This window comes from Protopterus annectens, chromosome 10.part0 (assembly GCF_019279795.1).
Source record: "Protopterus annectens isolate FY-2018-M chromosome 10.part0, PAN1.0, whole genome shotgun sequence".
Taxonomy (NCBI): Eukaryota; Metazoa; Chordata; order Ceratodontiformes; family Protopteridae; genus Protopterus; species Protopterus annectens.
The window spans coordinates 1,609,254,133-1,609,277,873 of NC_056744.1; the positions used below are offsets into that span (position 1 = coordinate 1,609,254,133).

General features: G+C 39.0%; 1 protein-coding gene across 2 annotated transcripts in view; it reads right to left on the reverse strand.

Moving 5' to 3' along the window:
* The window catches only part of LOC122813787 (polymerase delta-interacting protein 2-like), a 441,156-nt gene that overhangs the window by 393,533 nt on the left and 23,882 nt on the right, over positions 1–23,741 (reverse strand). For both annotated transcript variants that reach the window (XM_044086292.1, XM_044086291.1), the window contains exon 2: positions 859–940. In XM_044086292.1, coding sequence (XP_043942227.1) covers positions 859–940 — 82 coding nt within the window. The remainder of the gene's footprint in view (positions 1–858; positions 941–23,741) is intronic.

A 23,741-nucleotide genomic window follows, 5' to 3' on the forward strand; every position in this document is an offset into this window, starting at 1 on the left:
ATGGGAACTGTAAATTCACTCCCAGGGTACTGCCCATGTCCCTTATAGACACACAGTATGTAAAATGATGCAGGTCTCCAACACCCAAAGACCCACTACCCTGATACTACCCTATCCCATATCTGAGGGAATTAAGATACAATATTACCATATCCTGGGTATTATTGGCTAGGCTTGCAAAGGCTCTTTTGCCATTAGCCTAGTAATCACCTATGAACTGGACACTGGATGGCCAGTAACTTACTAATCAGGGCTTCATGGCAAGTACACACTGGCCACTTTGGGCACATACGTCCTGCCCACCTTTAAGTAATAGTAGGCCAGATCCTCAACCTACTTATCACCAGCAAATATCCATGCCCATTTGGTGACGTTAAGTCAACACAATCAAATCATCTAGAGCCATAGTTTACACTGTCGAGTAGTTAGCCATGCCATGGCATGCAGTCTGTGATCAGTGTTCTCCTATCATGAAGATACTGCAGTAGATGCCCAAAGTGGTTGGTTTATACAACTCTTTCCCCTATAGGGCACCATGTAGGGTCTGTGCTGCTCACAGCTCCATTCTTTTGGTGGGTTTGGGATGGAAACATTGAGCATGTTTTTTGGAAGTGAGAAGAAGGGAGACCGTGCAAACTCCAAACAGGCATTTGGTCGGGGTCAGAATTGAACCTTGCACTTTGTACATAGGAAGCAAAGACCTTAACCATTATGTCAACTATTTTCACAATTCATAACCCAAAAATATACTGCCGTTCAAATTTATTCAAAAAAATCTACCTTCACATTTTGCATTTCACAACTCCAACAAACTAATCTTTTAAATGCATGGTCCGCCAATTAACAGAATGTACTTACTTGACCAGTTTCATATTTGCCTTGAATTTTTGGTGCCTCAAAGATGCCAACGGTTTCTAACAGTTTACTTTCCACGCGATTCCTGTTAATAAAGAAATATGGATAAAAGACACTACGTATATGGAGATGCACCAAAAAGTCATGTTATTAACATGTAAGCATATTATTATAGGCACATAAATAATGCTGCAGCCATTTACACAAACATTTTTATCAGGAAAGGCCATATCTGGCACATTTCATCTGTAAAGTTTTAGGATTAAAGATGCCTAAAGAACTAACTGAAGAATAAGACTAGGGTTAATGCCGATGGATTTTCCACTGGTAAAAAAGTAGTTTTAATTCCCCACTTACTTCATGGGAGAGCACAAAACAACAACTCTACTAACACTATGTTGCTACAGTTCTGTTGACCAGGATGTACTTGCACTACACTTTAAGTTCAACTAAATACAAAAGACCATTGTATATAATAAAAACACAGGTAGAAGAAGGTGAAACAAAGTAAAGCAAATGACAAATTAATGGTACAGCACTACATCACACCTTACTGGATACTATAAGCCAAGAACAGGCAACCTTTTTTGGACAGAGTTCCCAAAAATATGACTTTTACAGTACTCCTGCAAGATATTCAATTTCCAGACATATATTACAGTCAAGAAACATGCTCAACTTTCTAAGAAATTATCACACAGAAGTCTGTGTCATCACTGATGAAGATTGCCCTCTTCTGGTATTCAGTGGAGTGTCAAACAAAATTTGCTGGAATGTCGCACTAGTGCCATGGGTTGCCAATCTCTGCTTGCTCACCTGCTGAATAAGAAGAATTAACTACTGGACTTGAAGACAAATTAATGGTGTTATTTCTAATACATGTTTAGTTTAATTCTATTTACAAAGTATCGCAAAATAAAATTCTTTGTTTGAGGATCAACAAATGAGCGCTGGTGTAGTAACTCGAGTCAAATACTTAAGTAGAACTGACAAACTCAGTGTTGTCTAATGAAGCTCAACAGCAGCTTAAAGTTTAACCCTCAGTGCAAGACTTTCAATGAAACGTTCATCCAAGGGGAAAATTGTTAGTTGGGCAAGTAAGGAGACTTCTAAGGTACAATAAAAAATTCTAAGCAATACATAAGAAGTCAACATGAGAAAAAAATGCAGCCTATTCATTTAAAAAAAGACACAGCACTGGGCATTAACAGTCCTCAATACCAGTGTGTGTAGCCGGCTGACATATTAATGAAAACAATGCATGCATCCTTTTGTTACAAAATGCACTTTGCTCCATAGCTTGCATACAAAATGCACAAGCACTCCATAGCTTGCATACAAAATGCACAAGCATTCGCATGATTGGAAGAGTCAGTATGATTGTAACAGTCAGTAAGTGTGACACACAAACATAATTATTTTGCATAAAGTAGAAACGATTAACACTAAAAGTGAAATACTTCATTTCCTACATATTTTAGTTTTACAATTAATTTCATTTCAGACTGTTTTCCAGATTGCAAGGGATTGGGCAAAAATGAAAACAGCAGCATATTTTGTTATGTTTAAGTTAAACAGTCTATTCAGGTTTTCTCTGATCATGAAAAAGTACTGGGAAATGATTCACCTACACCAGCAAGGCATTCTGGGTAAGCAAAACAAAACTTTCAGTATCTTTCACAGTAGTTTCATTACTACTGTAATCACACTAGCGCTCCAAGAACAGGCAGGCAGCTCCAGCTTTAAAATTATTTGACAACAGACGTATAAGCGCTTTCACAGATAACTTCTGCTGCTTCTTCAGATATAAATGCTTACTATCTACCATGTGTCTTTTATACTCTTAAGATAATTAGACATTATTATCTTAAAGAAGCATCTCATATCTAATGTATGAATTCCATTAGAAAGCAATGCAACAGTCATACCTAAAACAATTAACTTCATTCTATTAATAATAAAATGTCATTTATAAAAAATACTCATTTATAAAATATAAATATAAAATTCTACAAATAAATACAAACCTTTAAACATGTCATTCAAGAACTACCTGTGATTGCATAACTTATTTATTCAATGGTCTCATTATCCTAGTAAGGAAGGTTCTGTGTTTTTTTCTTGGATCCTAGTAAGGAAGGTTCTGTTTTTTTTCTTAGTTTCATTACTATGTTATAGCATACATTTTCAAATTTAATGTATTCCAATTACAAAACCTTCATTCTATATTAACATTGTTAACCGGGTAGGTAGACTGATCTGACAACCATTTGCAGCCATAACCCAGGCAATGTAGGCAAATGCATACAAAAGATTTTAAGCAAGAAGTTACTTAATCAGAGACAAATTACTTTAACATTATATCCACAAATAAAAGGGCACCGCGACAGTGAAAGACTCTCACAGGCAGTTTATAAAGTGGATACTTACCTGATGATATACACATGAAAAAAGTTCCAATTTACAACTTGCCTTTCTAAGAAGTAGGACATTCCTAACTACCACGGAAATGTGGTAGCATATTCACTAATTTTAGTAGTGAGGCAGGGTTATGGCAGGATTTTCAGTTTAATGAAAAATGCCATGCATACTAACAAGATAAAATGCAAATACAGCACACTTTTAAATCAAAAACTGGTACTGTACTCAAAGATAGTTATGACAAACTCATACCCCGGGATTCAATTAACTCTGTGTAGGTTCCACGTAAAGCCTACACTGAGTGTATTTGTGTACCCAATAATGCATATCACGCAGCCCCACACCATGAATATTAATGATGTGCGGTGTGCGTAGGCAAGGTTTCGCAGCTTACCCTGGTGTTACTGGTCGCAAAACCTGTACACCGAATGTGAATCGTTCCATTCAAACACTAAACTAATGAGAGGAGAATGGGGAGGCATGCATTTTCTAAATGATATGAAGTACAGAACAGAACTGTACGTCATTATATATTGACTGCAATTTTCAGCGATTTCACAATAAACCATCCATTTTACAAGGAACAGGCCAAATATATGATGCAAATATCTGAACATTCTGCAAAACAGTGGACAGTCTGCCTTTTGTGTTTTAATTACTCTTTTTCCCCCCAGTGTTTGTGCGATGCGCCACTTGGCATAAACATGTCTAGTTCTGCTTCCCTGGTTTGCGCGAAGCAGCAGCACACAAACTGGAGGAATGGACCACCCAGGTTATAAACAGGACTCTGTCACAAATATAAACCGGTAAAAAATAAAGGCAAGGCAGCAGTTTAGAAGACACACACACAGGCTTTAATACCAATAGTTGCCACTTGCTCAACCTTCATCAGACAAAATAACATTGTTCGATATACAGCTTAAATACCAAAGTGCTTAAAGCCAAAATTAGATAATTGTAAAATTCAACAATTAATTAGTAAGACAAACAATGAAATTTAAAGGGGACTAGCTAGACTGATAGAAACTAATTAGATACCAAAAATCACAACAACTCAAACTAAGAATAATTTTAAAGTGCAGTACTACCTTAATACTTTCACTACTAAATTATTATATACATATTATTAAGAAAGGAGTGGATTTAGTACACAAATATAAAAAATAATAATGATGTTATCCTAAGTTGTCTTTACATACTGTGTACATATTTTACACTTTAAAAACAAACTTTTAAAAAGTTTTTTTTAAATATTTAAGTTTTTTTAAAAAATAAGTATGAAATGATAGATGTTAGATATTACTGCTAGGAGATCTTATAATACTATGAGGCAACGCTAACCTACACTTAACATGATTTAATATAAATCAAAATCAGAAGTAGTAATACTATGAAGTTCAACTTAATTTGTTACATAAAGTATATCCAAGTTTATACATATTGTGTATAAATATACCTACAGTACTTCTAAGTGCTTTTAGTTTTAATATGCATCTAATGGATGCCATGTCATTGAGTCCTGGTGGAAAATGTGCATCCGTTCTTAATTGCCAAAAAAGCTCCTGTTCTTCAAGATGGAGCGGCCAGGGCCCTCCCCTAAAGGTGTTTGCAATAATTTGTAAAACACAAAACCTAAAGGTATGTTGAGGACACTCAAGAACATGCTTGGCAAGTGCATTTGTTGTATCTCCCCTTTCTATAGCATGTAAGTGCTCGTAGACTCTCTCTTTGAATTTTCTCTCAGTCTTTCCTATGTAAAATGTAGGACAATCAACACAGAGGGCCACATAATACGACACTTTTGGAATCGCAGTTGTAATTCCCTTTAAGGAAATATTCTTTCTTGTTGATTTCGATTACTTTATCCAAGTACATGAATCTACATTGTGGATATCTCCCACATTTTCTCATTCCTACTATTTTATTCCTGGGTCCCCCTGAAGCTCTTTCTACCAAGTTTTTCAAATTAGGCCCTCTTCTGTATGTAAACTTGGGACTATTACCTAAAGATTTTACCAGGTTCCTATCCTCAAGGATCAACTTCCAGTTTTTAGACACCACATTTCTAATACTATGGTGATCTAAACAGAAAGTGAAGAGAAAACTAATGTGGGGAGGCTGGGAAGAGGATGTCATTATATTACATACAGTAACAGTTCTACTCATGGTCCCTCCACCTAAGAGGGGTTTAAAGTGTCCTTCTGATCTCTTAGACTGCACTTCACGGACAATTTAACAGGTTCTCAGGATAATCAGAAAGAAACATGTTAAAGATGTCAACCTTGAAATCAGCTTCTGAAATCATCCTTGCTGCCCGAACTAGTTGCCCTTTCTTTTCTGATGAAAGGGATGGCAGCTAGTGAAGTGTAAATAGCTATTTGAGTGTGTGGGTTTACGGTAAATGTAAGACTTAAATTTGTTGTTAACAATGTCCTTAACTATTTTAACATCCAAAAAATTCATTTTAATGTATATGTAAATTTGAGAAAACTTGTTGTACCTGAGATGTAATCAATGAAATCTGGTATAATATCTGCTGACCCTTTCCAGATGAAACACATGTCATCTTGGTACCTAGTATACCAAGTGACATGTGATTTGAACAGCTCACAGTTTAGAAGGTGTTTATGCTCCCATTGGGCCATAACACTATTGGCAAAACTACAGCCACACGGGGAGCCCATTGCTATACCTGTCTTCTGCAAATAAATCTGATTTTTAAAAAGCAGAAAATTATTTTTCAATACTAATTCCAACAGAACCTCTACTAAATAAATTACTTCATCGGATGCCTTCCTCTCTAACAGGAAATCACATGTCCATTCAATTCCCTCCTGGTGTGGAATAACTGTATATAAGTCTTTTACATCCACAACCAGGAAGACCAATTCGGAATTGAATTCAATGCTGTTAAAATTCTCCAAAAAAGCCCAGGAGTCCCTACAAATTTGTGTTTCTTTGTTAATGTAAGGTTTTAACAAATTATCTAGATAATGGACCCTCTACCATCCACAATGGGTCTTAGTGGGGGGGTCCAACAAGTTCTTATGTATTTTTGGTGTGCCAAAAATTGTAGGGATTTTTGGTGCTAACATAGTGAGGTACTGAAGAGTATCACCATCAATGCTACTTTCCAAAAAGAGGTCATCCAGTATTTGTCTAATTTTCTTATGAGCTATATTCAATTCATTAACACTTGCTGTCATATATGTGTAACATTTTATTGTCATAGGTACTTTCATCCATAAAGACAAGACCTCCCCCCTTATCTGGTTTCATGACTCTCACTCGGCATTCATTAAGAACTGTAATAAAGTCCAATTCATATTTGGATATATTACCTCTAGAATTGATGTTAGTGTGCTTTTTACCAAACATCTGTCTGAAATCAAGTTCGCACATTTTTTCAAAATTGTCAAGTGTACCAATAATTGGAGGGTTGAATACACTAGATACTCTTAAAGGGTTCAATAACCCTGGTGTATTCCCTAAAGTTGCTGTTAGATTTAGGTTACGAACATACAACTTGAAATCCAATAACATTTTAACTAAACCGCACCTTTTCTCTGGTACGAATGTTAACCCTCTAGAAAAAAAATCAATGAGAGGAGGGTCAATAGTTAACACTGTGTAATTGTAAATTTTAAAGTCACTAGTGGAAGATGTACTTATGCTCATTCCAGTTGGTGGGCGTGTAATCACCTCCTCCTCTGGTTGGCTCTCCTCTTCCTCTGTGGTTGCCTCCTGTTGTTGGATTTCGTATTGGAATTGTGAGGCACTTGGGCATCCTTGGGAAAATCCTGGTTGTTATTAGTGCCCTTACTTTGCTCTTGCCTCACTGAAGAGGAAGTATTATTACGGACTTTGATACACCCCCTGGTTCATCGTTATTTGTGCTCGTATCCAGGTTTAAAGCATTAGAGGAGGCATCAGCATTTAAATTAGATGCCCAACTTGAAGGGGGGAGGGGGATATGCTTTGTTGTTAGAATAGTCCGCTATATCCCTATCCATTTTACGTTTTTTATTTGACACTAGTTTTGAAATTGATGCATCAATACTTGAAAAAATTCTCAAGTAGTCATATTTATACCTTGCAAAATCATTGTCCTGCACCAAGCATCTTTCCAAGATTTCTAGTTCTTGTTTTAAATAGACAATGTCCGCTTCATAAAAATTAATCAAGGATGCTATGAACTCAAAACCTTGTTTGTCAAACAAATGCAACAGTTCATTATGGTAGGTAGAATCTTTAAGAAGGCCTGCAGGAAAATGCCATTGTCTTAGGCCTTTTGGCACAACTTTATTAGATATACATTGCTGTAAATAAGCTACTTCCAATTGTAGCTTCTTACAGTGAAATAACTTGTTGTCAAAGTCATTTAGGTTATCTATAAACGTAGGTGCATAGGATTCAGTATTGTTATGGTTACGTTCTTCATTATTAACCAGAACAAAAAAATCTTTCTTACCCAAAAAGTTGGCCATGGAAGGTAAACAATTCTCACCAAGACTAATGGATACATTCAATTAATACTATGCATCATGCAAACTCGGAAAGTGGTGTTGCACTACAATTAACAGCAGAACCTTACAATAACTAGTAAGATCCACAAGGCACACTGGAACACACACCAAGAAATTTCCAAAAGAACTCCAGGCAAGAGAAGAACTGAAGTCAAACTTGTTAAGCAACAATTTATTTCCACAAAGCTTTTCGTTCAACTGATAGCCGAACTTCTTCAGATAAACAGAGCAAACACCACACCCATATATACATCTCCCTTTACAAACACGTTAAAACTAATTAACATTTAAAGGGACTATACCATAAATAAGACTGCAAGTTAAAAATAAAAAACTTTTATACATGATCAATCAAATATTACCCACTAAATAAAAAACATCATCCTCAAATGCTGGACATGTAAAAAATCCTACTCAGACTAATATAAAATAAACCTAATCCAGTAAAAAAAATCAAACAATCATGAAATGTTACCCAAACATTCACATTTCAAGATTTATAAAAACATGCTGTTAATATAATGCTTGCTTAAATCACATACGAACATGTAGACAAATGGAAATAAGTAAACGCCAATATATGTACAACTACCATCAACCCAAACATCAGATGGCCATTGCTCTCTCTCAGTAGACTTCTTAATTTCAGTATGCACGAAAGAGAAACCTTGTCATTAAGACCCGGAGCTCTGTAAGAATTCAACCTCAGCTGCCAAATCAATTCCTGTCTTTCTAGCAGTAACTGGTAAGGGCCCCCTTTTACATCTGATGTAATTCGATTTAAAACCCTAATCACAAAACAGTGAGTGGGATTCTCACTACAATATTTGGCCAGGGCATTCTCTAACCTAGCCTTCCTTATGCTGTATACATGCTCATAGATCCTTTCTTTCAACTTCCTGTCAGTCTTGCCCACATAAAATGCAGGACAAAGCTGACAGGTAGCAAAGTAAACTACAGACCTCTAAGAGCATGTATATCTTCTTTATCCTGTAAGTTTTGTTAGCAATTGAAAAACTGGCCCCAATTGCCAGGTGCCTGCAACAACTGCACGCCTCACACTTGATAGTCCCATCAATCCGGTGACACATTCCACTATTCATCGCCATGATACTCTATGAATTATAACCTTTTCTGTAAGTGATGTAAGGTCTGTCACCCAATTTACTTATTATGTCAGAATCAAAACTGAACAAACCCCAGTTTCTCACCAGGATACACTTTATTAAATCTGCCTCTATACTGTAAGGGGTAATAAATCTCATTGTAAAACTCAACCCATTATCCTCCACATTATTTTCATCAATGGAAACACAAGAGAGGGAGCCTGTGTTAGTGTAACCAGTACTAGACATCATGGTTTGCCCTGTCAAAATAGGTTTGTAAACTCCCATTCTTTTTTTGTTTTGTACCTTCTCTATTATTTCCAAAATCATGGACTCAGGGTAACCTCTCTTGGTAAACATGTCCTTCAAAACCTCACATTCTTCAACAAAACTAACATCCTCCGATACCATCAGAGCAGCACAAACCAATTGTCCCTTGACTATAGATTTCTTCTGATGTTGGGGGTGGGCCCTAGAGTAGTGGAGCATTGTGTTAGAATTTGTTTCTTTATGGTAGATGCTTGCCATAAAACACTTATTTACAAAATCGTTCTTCAAATAAACATCTAGATAGGCTATGCTGTCCTCCGCAAAAGTGTGGGTAAACTTCAAAAAAGTAGTACTGTTACTAATCTTTTCTACAAATTTATCTACCTCCACTCTGTCCCCATCAAACAAAACAAAAACATAGTCAAGGAATCTTGTGTAAAACTTGACCCTAGTCCTAATCTCAAGTGTGTTCAACACATGCTGATGTTGCCATTGTGCCATAACCGAGTTGGCAAAACTGGCTCCACACAGGGAGCCCATAGCCAACCCTACTTTTTGGATGTAGAGATCATTGTCAAATATCACAAAATTGTTGGTTAAAATGACGTCCAACAATTCCTGTACCAAACGCACTTCATTACTGTCTGCTCCATGGGCTAGCATCCGCTCCACCACCCAATCAATACCCAAATTGTGGGGTATTGAAAAGTATAAATCAGTAACATCTATAGTTAAACCAATGTTGTCCTGTTGTTAGATAGCTGCTAAAAAGGACCACAAATCCTTACAAATCTGGGTCTCCACACGGACATATTTTTCCAAAATACTGTCAACAAGTTTAGCACTAGCGTATGTGATGGAAAACCTAGCATTAGCTAAGACTCTCATTGGAGTGTCTGTGGTACTTTTGTGTAGTTTTGGCAATCCAAACAAGGTGGGAATTCTCGGTGAAACCACCGATAAGTAACTGAACATTTCTGCATCTATAACTCCTTCCAAAAAGAGGTCTCCCAAAAAGCCATTAATGCGTTTATACACAGTATTCAGTTCACTGACACTAGATGTCTCATAAGTTTGACCACTAATCACATTCCTCTTCCTCTCATTGTAATTTTCCAGGTCCATTAACACCAAACCCCCTCCCTTGTCTGGTTTCAACACACACACCGGTAATGATTTAAACATTTGCAATGCCTCATGTTCATCCCTAAACATATTTATATTACAGTTATGTTTAGCATGGCATAAGTTCCTGATGTCTATTTCACACATGTTTGAACAAGACAAGAGAGACAGGTGTGTGGGAGGGTAGAAAGTACTAGGTACCCTCATACCTCCAACCTGGATGATGGTTGTTCCCCAAAAGTAAGGTCAAGTTCATTTTTCTGGTAAAAAAAAACTTAAGGTCAATCAACGTTCTAGGCAAATCAAAGTGCTGGGCTGGCACAAAAGTCAATCCCTAGAAAAAAGTTCACACAAAACCTGGTCAATGTTATGATTAGAAAAGTTGAATATCTTAAAGTCGCCTTCACTGTTCGACATAACCCTTAGACCGTTACTGTGTTTCATTTCCTTTTGTTGGTCACAGACGTATTGCTGTTGCAGAAATTCTGTCCCCTCATGTTGTAACGGTCTCTTGTGTTGTACCTTCTCTGATGATTCTGCCCCCCATTCGGAAAAGGGCTCTGATCACTATCCCTCCCAGCTCTAGAATGTTCAGACTCTGCATAGTCAACAAACACCTGCCCATTACCGTCTCCAGAAGAAACTCCTGAAGCGGTCCCTATCATATTTTCTAACACTGCAGTTTGGACCTCCCCATGCCCGTTGTCATCACTGCCATGGAAGGGTGCTTGATAACCTGTATACTTCCTATCCTGTGACGGAAGGGGTACTGGATAAGCGGTGTGGTTCTTGTATGCTTCAATATCTCTCTAACTTCTTCAGCTTATTCTCATCATTCTTATTCAAATGTTGAGTAATTGTAGAGAAAATTCTTGAATAGTCATACCTGTATCGGTTAAAGTCCTCATGTTGTTTAATGTCTCTATCCAATGCTGCTATTTCAAGAGACAAACTGTGAACTGTCCATTGGTAATGCTGACATATTGACGAGCATGGATTTATGTTAATGCAGTTAAACAAATTCATCAGGTCCATATGAAAGTCAGACCCTGCAGTTAAGCCTGTAGGATACTGCCACGAGCACAGGCCTTTAGGGACCACACCAGCTTTCCTACATTCATCAAAGTAACTAATTTCAAGTTGTAACTTTTTGGCTCTGAGTGACTTCTGATCTAATACTTTTAACTGGTTTACCAAGGAAATACTGTCTTCAACTCGCTGATCCTTATAAGGTAAACCATGGAGTTCAGTAATAGACGGACATTCCTTAAGCCAAGTAGAGACATTGGGGAACCCTGATGTCCTTGTGGGAGATGAAACTGGCAACGGTGTCAATGTGGGAGGCACCACCATACTAGACGCTTTCTTCTGGGATCCTGTTCTCCCTAAACTGATAGTATTAACACCAGACGAACAAATGCTCTTAGGCTGTTCAATAAACTTCACTCCTCTACGCCCACTCTCCAGTGGGGATAAATTATCCATTCTAGCAGACAAAACCTCTAGTTTCTCATTCATCACATTCAACAAAGCCGTTAAATTACCAACATCTTCTGCTCCAAACTGTGTAGAAGCAGGTAAAATTACCGGCGAACCAGGAAACAAATTCTCAGTGCTGCCAGAAGCCATACGAAAAACAACACAAACTAGGTATACCAAAGAAACTCCAGTTAAATCCACAAGGCACACTGGAACACACACCAAGAAATCTCCAAAGGAACTCCAGGCAAGAGCAGAACTGAAGTCAAACTTGTTAAGCAACAATTTATTTCCACAAAGCTTTTCGTTCAACTGATAGCCGAACTTATTCAGACAAACAGAGCAAACAACACCACACCCATATATACATCTCCCTTTACAAACACATGTTAAAACTAATTAACATTTAAAGGGACTATATCATAAATAACAAGACTGCAAGTTAAAAATAAAAAAACTTTTATACATGATCAATCAAATATCATCCACTAAATAAAAACCAACATCCCCAATGTCCAGCATTTGAGGATGTTTTTTATTTGGTGGGTAATGTTAGAGGCAGAGAAATGATTTGTTGGGAGTATCCTTTAAAAATATTACTAGCAGAACTATGTTTTACGGTCTGAAGAAGGCTGAATAGCCGAAAGCACTTATCAGATTTTCTTTTACTACTTTTTAGTTTATATTTTGTTTTATTAAATTGTTTACTTGAAACCGAATCGTTTACTTGAATTTTGAGGAGTCTGGATTGCCGTGGTGGTGCATCGAAGTTCTCTCTCTTAATTATTGATGTTTACCAAGAGAGGTTACCCTGAGTCAATGATTTTGGAAATAATAGAGGAGGTACAAAACAAAAGAAGAATGGGAGTTTACAAACCTATTTTGACAGGGCAAACCATGATGTCTAGTACTGGTTACACCAACACAGGCTCCCTCTCGTTTCCATTGATGAAAATAATGTGGAGGATAATGGGTTGAGTTTTACAATGAGATTTATTACCCCTTACAGTATAGAGGCAGATTTAATAAAGTGTATCCTGGTGAGAAACTGGGGTTTGTTCAGTTTTGATTCTGACATAAGTAAATTGGGCGACAGACCTTACGTCACTTACAGAAAAGGTTATAAATTTAAAGAGTATCATGGAGATGAATAGTGGAATGTGTCACCGGATTGATGGGACTTTCAAGTGTGAGGCGTGCAGTTGTTGCAGGCACTTGGCAACTGGGACCAGTTTTTCAATTGCTAACAAAACTTACAGGATAAAGGGAAGATATACATGCTCTTCGAGGTCTGTAGTTTACCTTGCTACCTGTCAGCTTTGTCCCACATTTTATGTGGGCAAGACTGACAGGAAGTTGAAAGAAAGGATCTATGAGCATGTATACAGCATAAGGAAGGCTAGGTTAGAGAATGCCCTGGCCAAACACTGTAGTGAGAATCTCACTCACCCTTTTGTGTTTAGGATTTTAAATCAAATTACATCAGATGTAAAAGGGGGCCCTTACCAGTTACTGCTAGAAAGACAGGAATTGATTTGGCAGCTGAGGTTGAATTATTACAGAGCTCCGGGTCTTAATGACGAGGTTTCTCTTTCGTACATACTGAAATTAAGAAGTCTACTGAGATAGAGCAATAGCCATCTGATGTTTGTGTTGATGGTAGTTGCACATATATTGGCGTGTACTTATTTCCATTTGTCTACATGTTCATATGTGATTTAAGCAAGCATTATATTAACAGCATGTTTTTATAAATCTTGAAATGTGAACGTTGGGGGTAACATTTCATGATTGTTTGATTTTTTTACTGGATTAGGTTTATTTTATATTAGTCTAAGTAGGATTTTTACATGTCCAGCATTTGAGGATGTTGGTTTTTATTTAGTGGGTAATATTTGATTGATCATGTATAAAAGTTTTTTTTTATTTTTAACTTGCAGTCTTATTTATGGTATAGTCTCTTTAAATGTTAATTAGTTTTAACATGTGTTTGTAAAGGGAGATGTATATATGGGTGTGGTGTTTGCTCTGTTTGTCTGAAGAAGTTCGGCTATCAGTTGAACGAAAAGCTTTGTGGAAATAAATTGTTGCTTAACAAGTTTGACTTCAGTTCTGCTCTTGCCTGGAGTTCCTTTGGAGATTTCTTGGTGTGTGTTCCAGTGTGCCTTGTGGATTTACTGGAGTTTCTTTGGTATACCTAGTTTGTGTAATAACTAGTAAGATAGCAGATATCATCTCACTAATCCTGTGGCACGAGGTGGTATGGAATTCAGATGGCACAGGGTTCTAGTACAGGGTGTGCAAGTTTTGTTTTACTGTTGAGATTGCAGATTATTTATTAATGAAGTGCAAGATATACAACAGTTTTTTCAACCTTCTTGTTGTAATAGCTGCAAGTGTAGAACCATACATACGGTAAATCTGACCAGCCCATTCAAGTGCCTGTATATCTAATAAGCTAGAAATTGCATTGTTCGCCACTGTTGCACACCACATAACATTGCACATAGTGCCTGGCATTGTGCACCCTCGCCTACAGTGTTTGTGCAATGGTAAGCAATGTGCAACATTTTCAAATGTTGTAAATCCAAAATGTGTGCACTATCATTAGGTGTGAGACGTGCAATTGAAGGGGAAACTGGAGCATATAAAACTGCAATTAGCAGAGAATGCTCATTAGATAATGAGCTTGAACTATGGCAGGCATGTCTGGAGTGGCTAGAGAGGGTGTGCAATTTCGTGCCCAGTGCTGGGGTGTCCAAGATTTTTGTTGAACTCCTAGTTAGGGAGCATGGGCCCAGGTTGCTGCAGCAGGACTATTCTGGCTCAGAATATAAATCTGAAGCCTGGAATAGTGTTGCCAGGGCCTTAACCAGTATGACAGGTATTCCCCACACAGGTGAGCAATGCAGACATAATTTTGATGACCTCTGGGGGAGAAGCTGGACACCCTCGAACTTTGGATCAGGGAATGTTGGGACACCCCACAGATGTGCAAGCATCTATTTCAGTGAGCAATTATAAGAGTTAAAAGCTAAACCTAATCAAGACTGGTATTCATAACGGTGTTCTGCTCCATTTTTTCCACAGCTGCTGAGGAGGGAGTTTCGAATGTTCAATCCCATGTTGCATGTCTAGTCAGGATGCGAGAAGCATGTGGTATGCATGCATCAGAACACTGCTGCCCAAATACTACTTTAAAAATCATCATCATCATCAATCATCTGTATAGTAATTCTGTAGCATTAAGTTAAGGATCGCTTAGTTGGCACTTAGAGTTGTATCAAATTGAGCATGCATATCCCAACTGTAAAAGAAACTATGCATGCCTTAGTCTGTATCACAAAGCAATGGTGCCAGATTCTCAAGCAACAGTGGGTATGCATCTCTGAACTGTAAAAGGAAAGCATGCATACAGTAGTCTGTAGGACAAAAATAAATACAGTGTGGGAAGAAATAGCCAGGGAATTGTTATGGCTAGGCTTGTATAGGCCCTAGGGCCGATTGCCTAGTACCAACCTATGAACCTAAAAGAACAGTGCAGTATCTTAATGTAGTTGTTTGCAGGTTCAAAATCCACACTTCATAAATGTACAATACTGTTAGGTTTTCATCATTAATGGAATGTAACTTCATATCTCTACACCAAAAGAAACTTGCTAGGAGTTTGTAGTGTGAAAAGTAAAGGTAACAGAATAGAGTCAAATAATTGTATCAGTGCTTTGCCCAACACATACGAAGTTACTAATGTTCTCCCTTTTCTTCTCTCACCCTAACCCTTTTCTCTCTGTGGTTATTTTTTTTTTCCCCACAGCACAACGGGGTAGGACTGTCCCACGGGATCCACCTGCCCCACACTCCACCGGCTACAGCACGGCTGTCCAGCACATCTGGTGCAGTACCTGGTAGCACCCCCTCTGACACCCCTGCACTATCAAGCCTCTCAGGAGGTTCTGCCTTGGAGAACAGGCCTGTGGCTACCTCTGGGCAGGGAGCAGTGGTGGAAGGGGTGAGTTTATCACCTGTGACAACCTGCCGGTGATGATACGTGGGATTGTGCACCGCACTGCTGGTGCATGTCTAAGCCGGATGGAGTGCCTGCTCTCCACCCTCGTGCAGAGCACCCATAGGAGCTGCAGACAGGCACTACAGCCAGCAGTGCAGTGAGGTGATAGTGATGACAGTCTACTGGGTGAGGACGAGATTCCCTACCCTCTCCCCATCCATGATGTTCACCCACTTCATGTGTCCATCATTCCTGTCTTTTGTCTTGTTTACCTTGTGTGTCTGCAGCTGCTTCCTCTGCCAAACTCACCTCACCCACACATTTCTACAGCCCTTCCCCAACATTCCTCTCTCTTTCAAAAAAAAAAAAATTGTCCTAATCTTGGTTTTCCATTTTGCACCATAGGAGCGGAATAGCATCCTTGTGGGCTTAGGTCAACCACAACATCTGCTGAGAGCCAACATGGCTGTTCCTGATCATGTTCCCGTAGAGGCAGCACTTCCGCTGGTCCATCGGGGAGTGTCCTGTCCACACCCACATGTGGCAGGCCATAGGGTCATGGTCCTAGGTGCTCCAATAGCAGCACTCTGACTTTGGATGTGGAGGTGCCAGTGCAACTCCTGGCAGAGCCAGTTCCTGTGGTCGGGGGTGACAAACTGCCACCTCTACCATGCACACCTCACATCTGTCCAACATACCAAGACGCAGAATTAGCACTGAGCATGGCTGTGTTCATGCAGACACTCGCATACCACTTTCGCATAGAGGACTCCTACAGAGAGAGAGACACACACACATAGCCCGACTGGTTCCCTTTCTCCCTCACATACAATCACTGACCTTTGTGTCAGCCTAGGCCTCCTGCCACCCCCCCCCAAAAAAAAAACACCCTGTGCAAATAACTGTGCCATATTTCTATTTTCTCTCTTTGGGATCCAGGGATACAAAAAGGCATGTATCTGATGCATGGGGTGCACAGCTACATTAGTGCCTACTATATCTGCATTTGTGTTGTTGAACTGATAATTGCACCTGTCAAGTTATATTTGCCTTGCCAAATGATACAGTGGCTAGCATTATCACAACTGTACTTTCTAGTCTATTCTCATCTAAGGGTTGTGAAGTTAGGAACTGCAATGCGTGTCATTACTTTATAACCTTTCTCTTTAATGTTTCCCAGTACATACGTATGGTGCACATCGTAAGACACATCGTCACATTCAGATCTCAGGATTGTACGACAGCACTGTAGTCAAACGCATCAGAACAGTAATACAGTACAATGTTCTCTTTTGCAGAAACCTCACCAGACAAATGCAGCAGCTAGACAGACTGCTATAGAGGTGTACACATTAAGATAACACAGTGTCTACTAACCATGACATGATGTATGTGGGTAGATTAAAAGACATGTCATTGTCATCTGTCTGGTACCGTATAACATTGTAACGGTTACTCTAAGCCTATTACTTTTGGTTTAAGCACTTGAGCTTCAGGCCAGTTGTCTTACAGTAAGAAGGTTTGCAGTCTACACTCTGGTGGGAGGAGAGGGTAGCTTCTGCCCTTCTGAGCTAGAATTGCTGGCTGAGTCTCCACAGTTATTTTACATTAGGAAGGTTTGTGGTGTAGACTCTTGTGGCAGGGGGAGGACAGCCTACACCCTTCTAGGCTATGAATTGCTGGTTGAAGGCTTCTTGTGTCTGTTATTCTGAAAGTGTCTTAGTTTTGGTTTGAGCACTTGTGTTCCAGACCACTTTATGTCAAACTAGGAAGGTTTGTTGTCTACACTCTTGCTGGAGTATTCTACTGGATTGCTGTTTTATTTAAACTGGTTGTTCTGTTGTGATTGCAATTTTCTGCACTTTGGATTTCTAATACTTCTGCATTTTATAGCACAGGCTCAGTTCAGGCTTGCTGAATCTAGACTGTTTGGTTATCACTAGAGCACTAAAAACCAATCCTCTTACATTAAGAAAGCCTGTACCTTTGTGGCAGAAGTGTGCAGCCAAGAACACATCTGACTTGGGGATTGCATGAATAAAGGCTCACTGTTTACTTGTTTAAAATAGTTTAACTTCACTTGTATTCTAGCATTCTGTTTTTGGGGGTTTGCACTCAAGGTTTACCATAGCTGCTCAGAGCTTGCACTGCTGCTATGCAAGTAACTCAGTTGTGCATTGTGAAACACTGACATATTTTTGTAACCCTAGCCATCCACAGATTAGACACATTTTGCTGGTCTTACATCAAAACCTTGTCCATCTAGCACACTCCCCACTAGTTACTACAGTATATACCTTCCATAATGGACAGACAGTTTCCCATCATTTCTCCAGGCAGCCCAATTTACATGGGTATCCTGAGGCAACAGAGAATTGCCTTATGTATGCGGACAACAACTTACTGCAAAAACAAACTAATACACCATGTCAGAGCTGTATCTTACTACGAATTTTGAATCGATTCTCACACACAGCAACAAACCAGATATCAAACAAGTTACCTGCACACACAATTCATCTCTTGCACATAAGCCCACAACACATAAACCCACATACGAGGAGGTACTCGCTAAAACCTAATAAAAGATCGGAGACTTCCCAAGCAAAAACCTACTGCACACAGTGCAGACCCAACAGAATCCACTACACATAATGCACACACCAGTGTCTCAGCCAATAAGGCCTTCAGGCAACATATGTCAAAACCAAAATGACTTGCTCATAAGCGACTCCATAGTGAAATGCACAGATGTCTCCCTCGTCGGGCTGGACAAGGCGAAGGTCAGAGTCAGCTGCCTTTCAGGTGCCAGGGTCCATCAGATCATGCATGCACTCAAGTCTCTCAACAAGTATCATTACAACTCTGTCATAGTCCATGTTGCAGTGCATGACTGGAGACTTACCTCACTGTACTATATGAAGGTGCTTATCTCCCCCATAGTGGACTTTTTAGGCAATGTCAGAACAATGAAAGTCCCAACATAAAAGAATCCACCACAGATAAACTGAAAGTTATGCTGCTTAATGCAAGGAGTGTAAATCAGAAAATTTATTTATTATTTATTTTATTTTACACTTGTTGTCCGGGCTAGTCCAACTGGATATATGTCCATTTTCAGTAGAGGCCCGGGGAGAAAAGCTCCAATGGATTATTACAAGTTTATACAGCAATAGGCAATACAAAATTAAAATTTAAAAACAAAGTTAGACAATATATGTAATGTATAACTATGACAGGAGCAAAACAAAATAGAAATAATAAAATGCCATAAAACAAAGAAGAAAAAAAAAAAAAGTCGTACAGTATATATGAGATAACATTTTTCTACATAGATATTATGTAAAGGAAAGTTATAAAGGGTATAGGGAGAAGAGAATGAAGGTATTAAGGTATAAGAAAAGAGAGAAAGTTAATCTGGGTTGGTACAGGGGCAAAGCCATTGATTACTGAGATGCATTTTCAGTTGTCTTTTAAAAAGTGAAAGTGTGGACAAAGATGTAATATCAGAGGGTAGTCTGTTCCACATATTTTTAAACAGAGCTGGCAAAGAGGCAGTTCCCTGCAGAGTTATTAGGTTTGGGAGTATAAATCAGTATTTTGTTTGAGGAGCGTAGGTGTAATAAGGTTAGAGAGTATTGGTATTTTAGTTGGTTGGTCTAGAAGTCTGTGAGCTATTAAGAGCTGTTGAAGTATTAATTTGTTGGGAAATTCAAGCCAACCTATTTGTCTTAGGTTCAAGGCAGTGGTGAGTTCTAAACTGGGATCCTGTTGCGAATCTAGCCATATTATAGTAAGATGTAGCAAGTTTCTTACGGTTGTTTTTGGAGAGATTAGTATAAATGGGGGAAGTATATAAAAGAGTAGAGATAAGGTGGGATCTGGCTAAGGTGGTTCTCGTTTCATATGTAAGTAAGGGTTTAATTCTGTAAAGGGATCCAATTTTTTTGTTAACTACTTTTATTGTGTTGTTGATGTGAGAGTCAAAGCTTAGATTATTGTCAACAATTATTCCTAGTAATTTTGTAGTTGAGTCAGGAGAAATGAGAGTGCAATCAGTGGATGTGAGAGTGAAATTAAGTGGGGTAGATTTACGGGTAGGTGAGAACAGTAACAGTTTGGTTTTCTTGAGGTTGAGGAGAAGGCAATGATCAGAGAACCATTGTTCAACAGTAGAAAAGGCTTTTTAGGTAAGAGTCTGGAGTTCATTTTGAGAGGTGGCACTACATATGATAGTAGAATCATCTGCATATTGTATGCAGGTGGCGTTACGGATGGCTGATTGGAGGTCATTAATAAAGATCGAAAATAAAAGGGGGCCTAGGATAGAGCCTTGAGGTACACCTAAAGAGATGGGAAGAAGATTAGATAGTGAATTTTTCCAGAGTACTGCCTGCTGTCGGTTTTCAAGGTAAGATGTAAACCAAGTTAAAGAAGGGGTATCAAGTGAGAGAGATTTTAGTACGTGCAGGAGAAGTTTATGATTAACCATGTCGAAAGCTTTAGATAAGTCAATGAAGACTGAAGATGATAGATAATTATTGTTATTGTTGTAGTTGATGGTATTGGTAAAGGAGAGTAAAGCAGTGGTACTACTGTGGGAAGGTCCGAATCCATGCTGGCAGTTAGCAAGTAGATTGTGGATACATTTTTCAATGATTTTAGCTAGAGGTGATAGAAGTGCTATGGGGCGATAGTTTGAGAAGTCATTACAGTTCCCCCCTTTGTGTAGTGGGACAATGTGAGATATCTTCCAGTTAGAAGGGAAAATTCCTTCATTAATAGATCTATTTATCAGAATAGAAATGGGGTACGCAATGGCTTTGGCTCCAATTTGCAAGAATTCTGCAGGAAGTTTGTCTGCTGAGGGGGTGGTAGGTTTTAGTTTTTGGCGCAGTGATGAGACAAAGGTGGTAGATACAGGTTGTAAGTGAAGAGAAGGAGGAGTATTTCTAGCAGGTAAGAGTAGTTTAGAGGTGTCAGGGGATAGGTGACTAGCTAGAGTTTGGATGGTATTAAAGTCATTGGCTATTTGTGTGGGATTGTCAGGGTTAGAATCCTGAGGGTTTGGTGTGATAGACTGGCTTGGGGATAAAAGATTATTAATACTGGCCCAGAATTTTTTAGGTTCATTTTTGGAGGTTCGTTGTAATTGGAGGTAATAGTTCTTTTTGTCTGTCAGGATGGCTTTTTTCGTACTGTTCCTAAGCTCTTTGAAGTATTGGTGGTCTGTTTGGTTTTTTTATGGTACGCCATTTTGCCCAAGATTTGTTTCTGAGAATAATTTTTGCCTAGTATTGTTGGTCAGCCAGGGAGCTGTTGTAGCTTTGGTTCTAATAGTACGATTTGGGGCATGGTGATCAAGGATAGACAAGAAAGTGAAATTGAAGTAATTTACTGCTTTAAGTGGGAGATATTTTAGTGGGGACCAGTTACATAATCCTAACTCAGTTAGAAAATGTTCAATGTTAAATTGCTTTTTGGAGCGTAGTGTTCTGTAGGTAGTAGGTAAAATTAGGTTGGTTTTATGTCTAATGATATATGTTAGTGAGTGGTCACTTAGGTCTTCTGGTAGGGTACCTGATTGGTAGTTCTGTTGGGGATTATTAGTGAGGATCCAGTTTAAGATGGTTTCATTATTGTTGGTTTTGTTAGTTCTAGTAGGACTATTAATGAGTTGTATGAAGCCATAAAGGTTTATATGGGAGGTGGGATTTGTATTGTTACAGGTATACCAATCAATGTTAAAGTCGCCGAGGACTAATGTTTCTTGAGGGAGGTTGGTGGAGAGTGAATTTAGGATACATTCGAGTGTTAATATTATTTCCTGGAGGGAGATATACACAAATGATATTTATGGCTTTACTAGTGTTGACTTGAAGTTTGGAGCGGATTACTTCGGCTTTGTTATCTATGGTAAGTCAGATTTAGATTACCAAGATGGAATTTTGTTTTGTAGAGAACTGCTACCCCTCCTCCTTTTTTGGTAGTTCGATCAAGTCTAATGATGTTATACCCGGGTGGAGTGATTTCATTGTCTTTAATGGTAGGCTTAAGCCACGTTTCAGTTAAACATAAAATATCAAATTGATGGACTTCTAGAAGGGCATGAACTTGAGTGATTTTGTTGCAAATACTTTGTATGTTGAGAAGGGCAATAGAGAGAGAGTTGGTAGGTATGGAGGATAACAGAGAAGTAGGTTTGTCTTGATTTCTGTGGACATTGGTATTGGTATGGTGTGGGCCAGGGTTAGGATGAATATTTCCATCCAATAGTGAGTGGAGGATTTTAAAATATTTTGGTTGGAGAAGTTTATAAATACAGTCAAATATTTTCCTAGTTTTTAGTTTGCTTGATTTGAAGTGTGCTAGTCTGTGGTATTTAGCTAGTAGGTAGTTAGGCTGAGAGGTGAGATTTAAGAATGTGGGAGAGAAAGGTGATATAGCTGTAGAGGTATATTTAGAGGGAAAAGGAAGAGAAGAGTTAAGTCAGTATTCGTAGGATGTTAAGAGGTAAGTAGTTACAAGAGAAGATAAAAGTGATAAGCAGATTACTAATTTAAGTTGTGAAGGGAAGTTGTACACATTATAATGATTAGGGTAGTGAGCAAAGGGATGAGAAGTAGATTGTAGGCTCAGATGGGGAGAAGCAGTTTGATTAAGCAAGTGGGAAGGAGCTAGATTAGTTAATTAGTGGGTGTGAGGTATAATAAAGAGGTTTGGAGGGGTTTATGGAGTTAACAATCTGATTGGATTGGAGAGGGTAGGGGCGTGCCTACTAGAAGAATAAATGTATGGCCACCGGGGGGTAGGTGGGAATTGGGGGCAGGGTAGGGGAGTGGAGTGAGCCCGAAGGGCGAACGGAGTGGGTTCAGACAAGAGAGTGGACAGCGAGGGAAGACAATCAGTAGAGAGGGAGAATTTAGCAGTTAAGTTTGAAAGTGAAAGAAAGCAGAGGTACGTTAAGAGGCTAGTATAAGGAGCATATATACGTCAGAGAGCTAAGGTGAAGAAATAATGTACTCTGGGACACAAGTGGGAGGTGGAAGAAGTCTACGTAGGGAAGAAACTGAAAGGACAACAGGGTTTGGAGGTCTGAGTAGAGAAATAGGTTTAGTGAATAGGGATACAGAACTGGAATGATAATGCGCCACCTAGTGGCCAGTAACTTAATTGCAACAAATCGTTCTAATACAAGGGTAGTAGACTACAAGGAAGGAAGTTGGGCTGCGTTTAAAAAGCAGAGAGTATAGGCTGTCTGTGAGCATTTGGTAATAGGACAGAAATAAATAGTTGGGGGGGGGGGTTGTAGGCTGCTGGCTATCCTGAATGGGAAAACTTGCCTAGCGTAGCAGGGTTTATAGACCTGAAAAGTTGGTGATAAGGTCTAGTATCTAGAGCTGCACATACTTTAACTGTCTTAATAAGCTGGCTTCTCAGGGAGCTGATGCACTCATTGTAAAGAGCTCATTACCTTGGAAGATGCCCATGTCTGTGCAGTCACACACACATTGTTCAAGGCTGCAGATAGCACCCTGGCCATGCAGGGGTACAATGCCTTCCAGATGTTACTACATCAAAATGAGCATGAAAGAACCAAAGACGGAGGTGAATACATTTTCATTAATGACAAATGCACCACAAGCCTGGTCAAAGTGTATGACTCTGTAGCTCTACTCAAAGTCCAACTAACTGTATGTAAAACCCCTTCCATATCATTGATAGCTACATGTCCCCCACTGTGAACCATGAGGACCACTCTTCCTACTTGGACCTAATTGTGTCACTCACTAGACACCCAAAACACCTTGTTTATATGAGATTTGAATTATCCTTCCATCGATTTGGAGTCATATATGTGCACAAACACACACACCCTAAGGTTCCTGGACCTTGTTAATAAACATGCTGTGTAACAGCTAGTGTGCAGCCTCACAAGGGGCTTGAATGCCC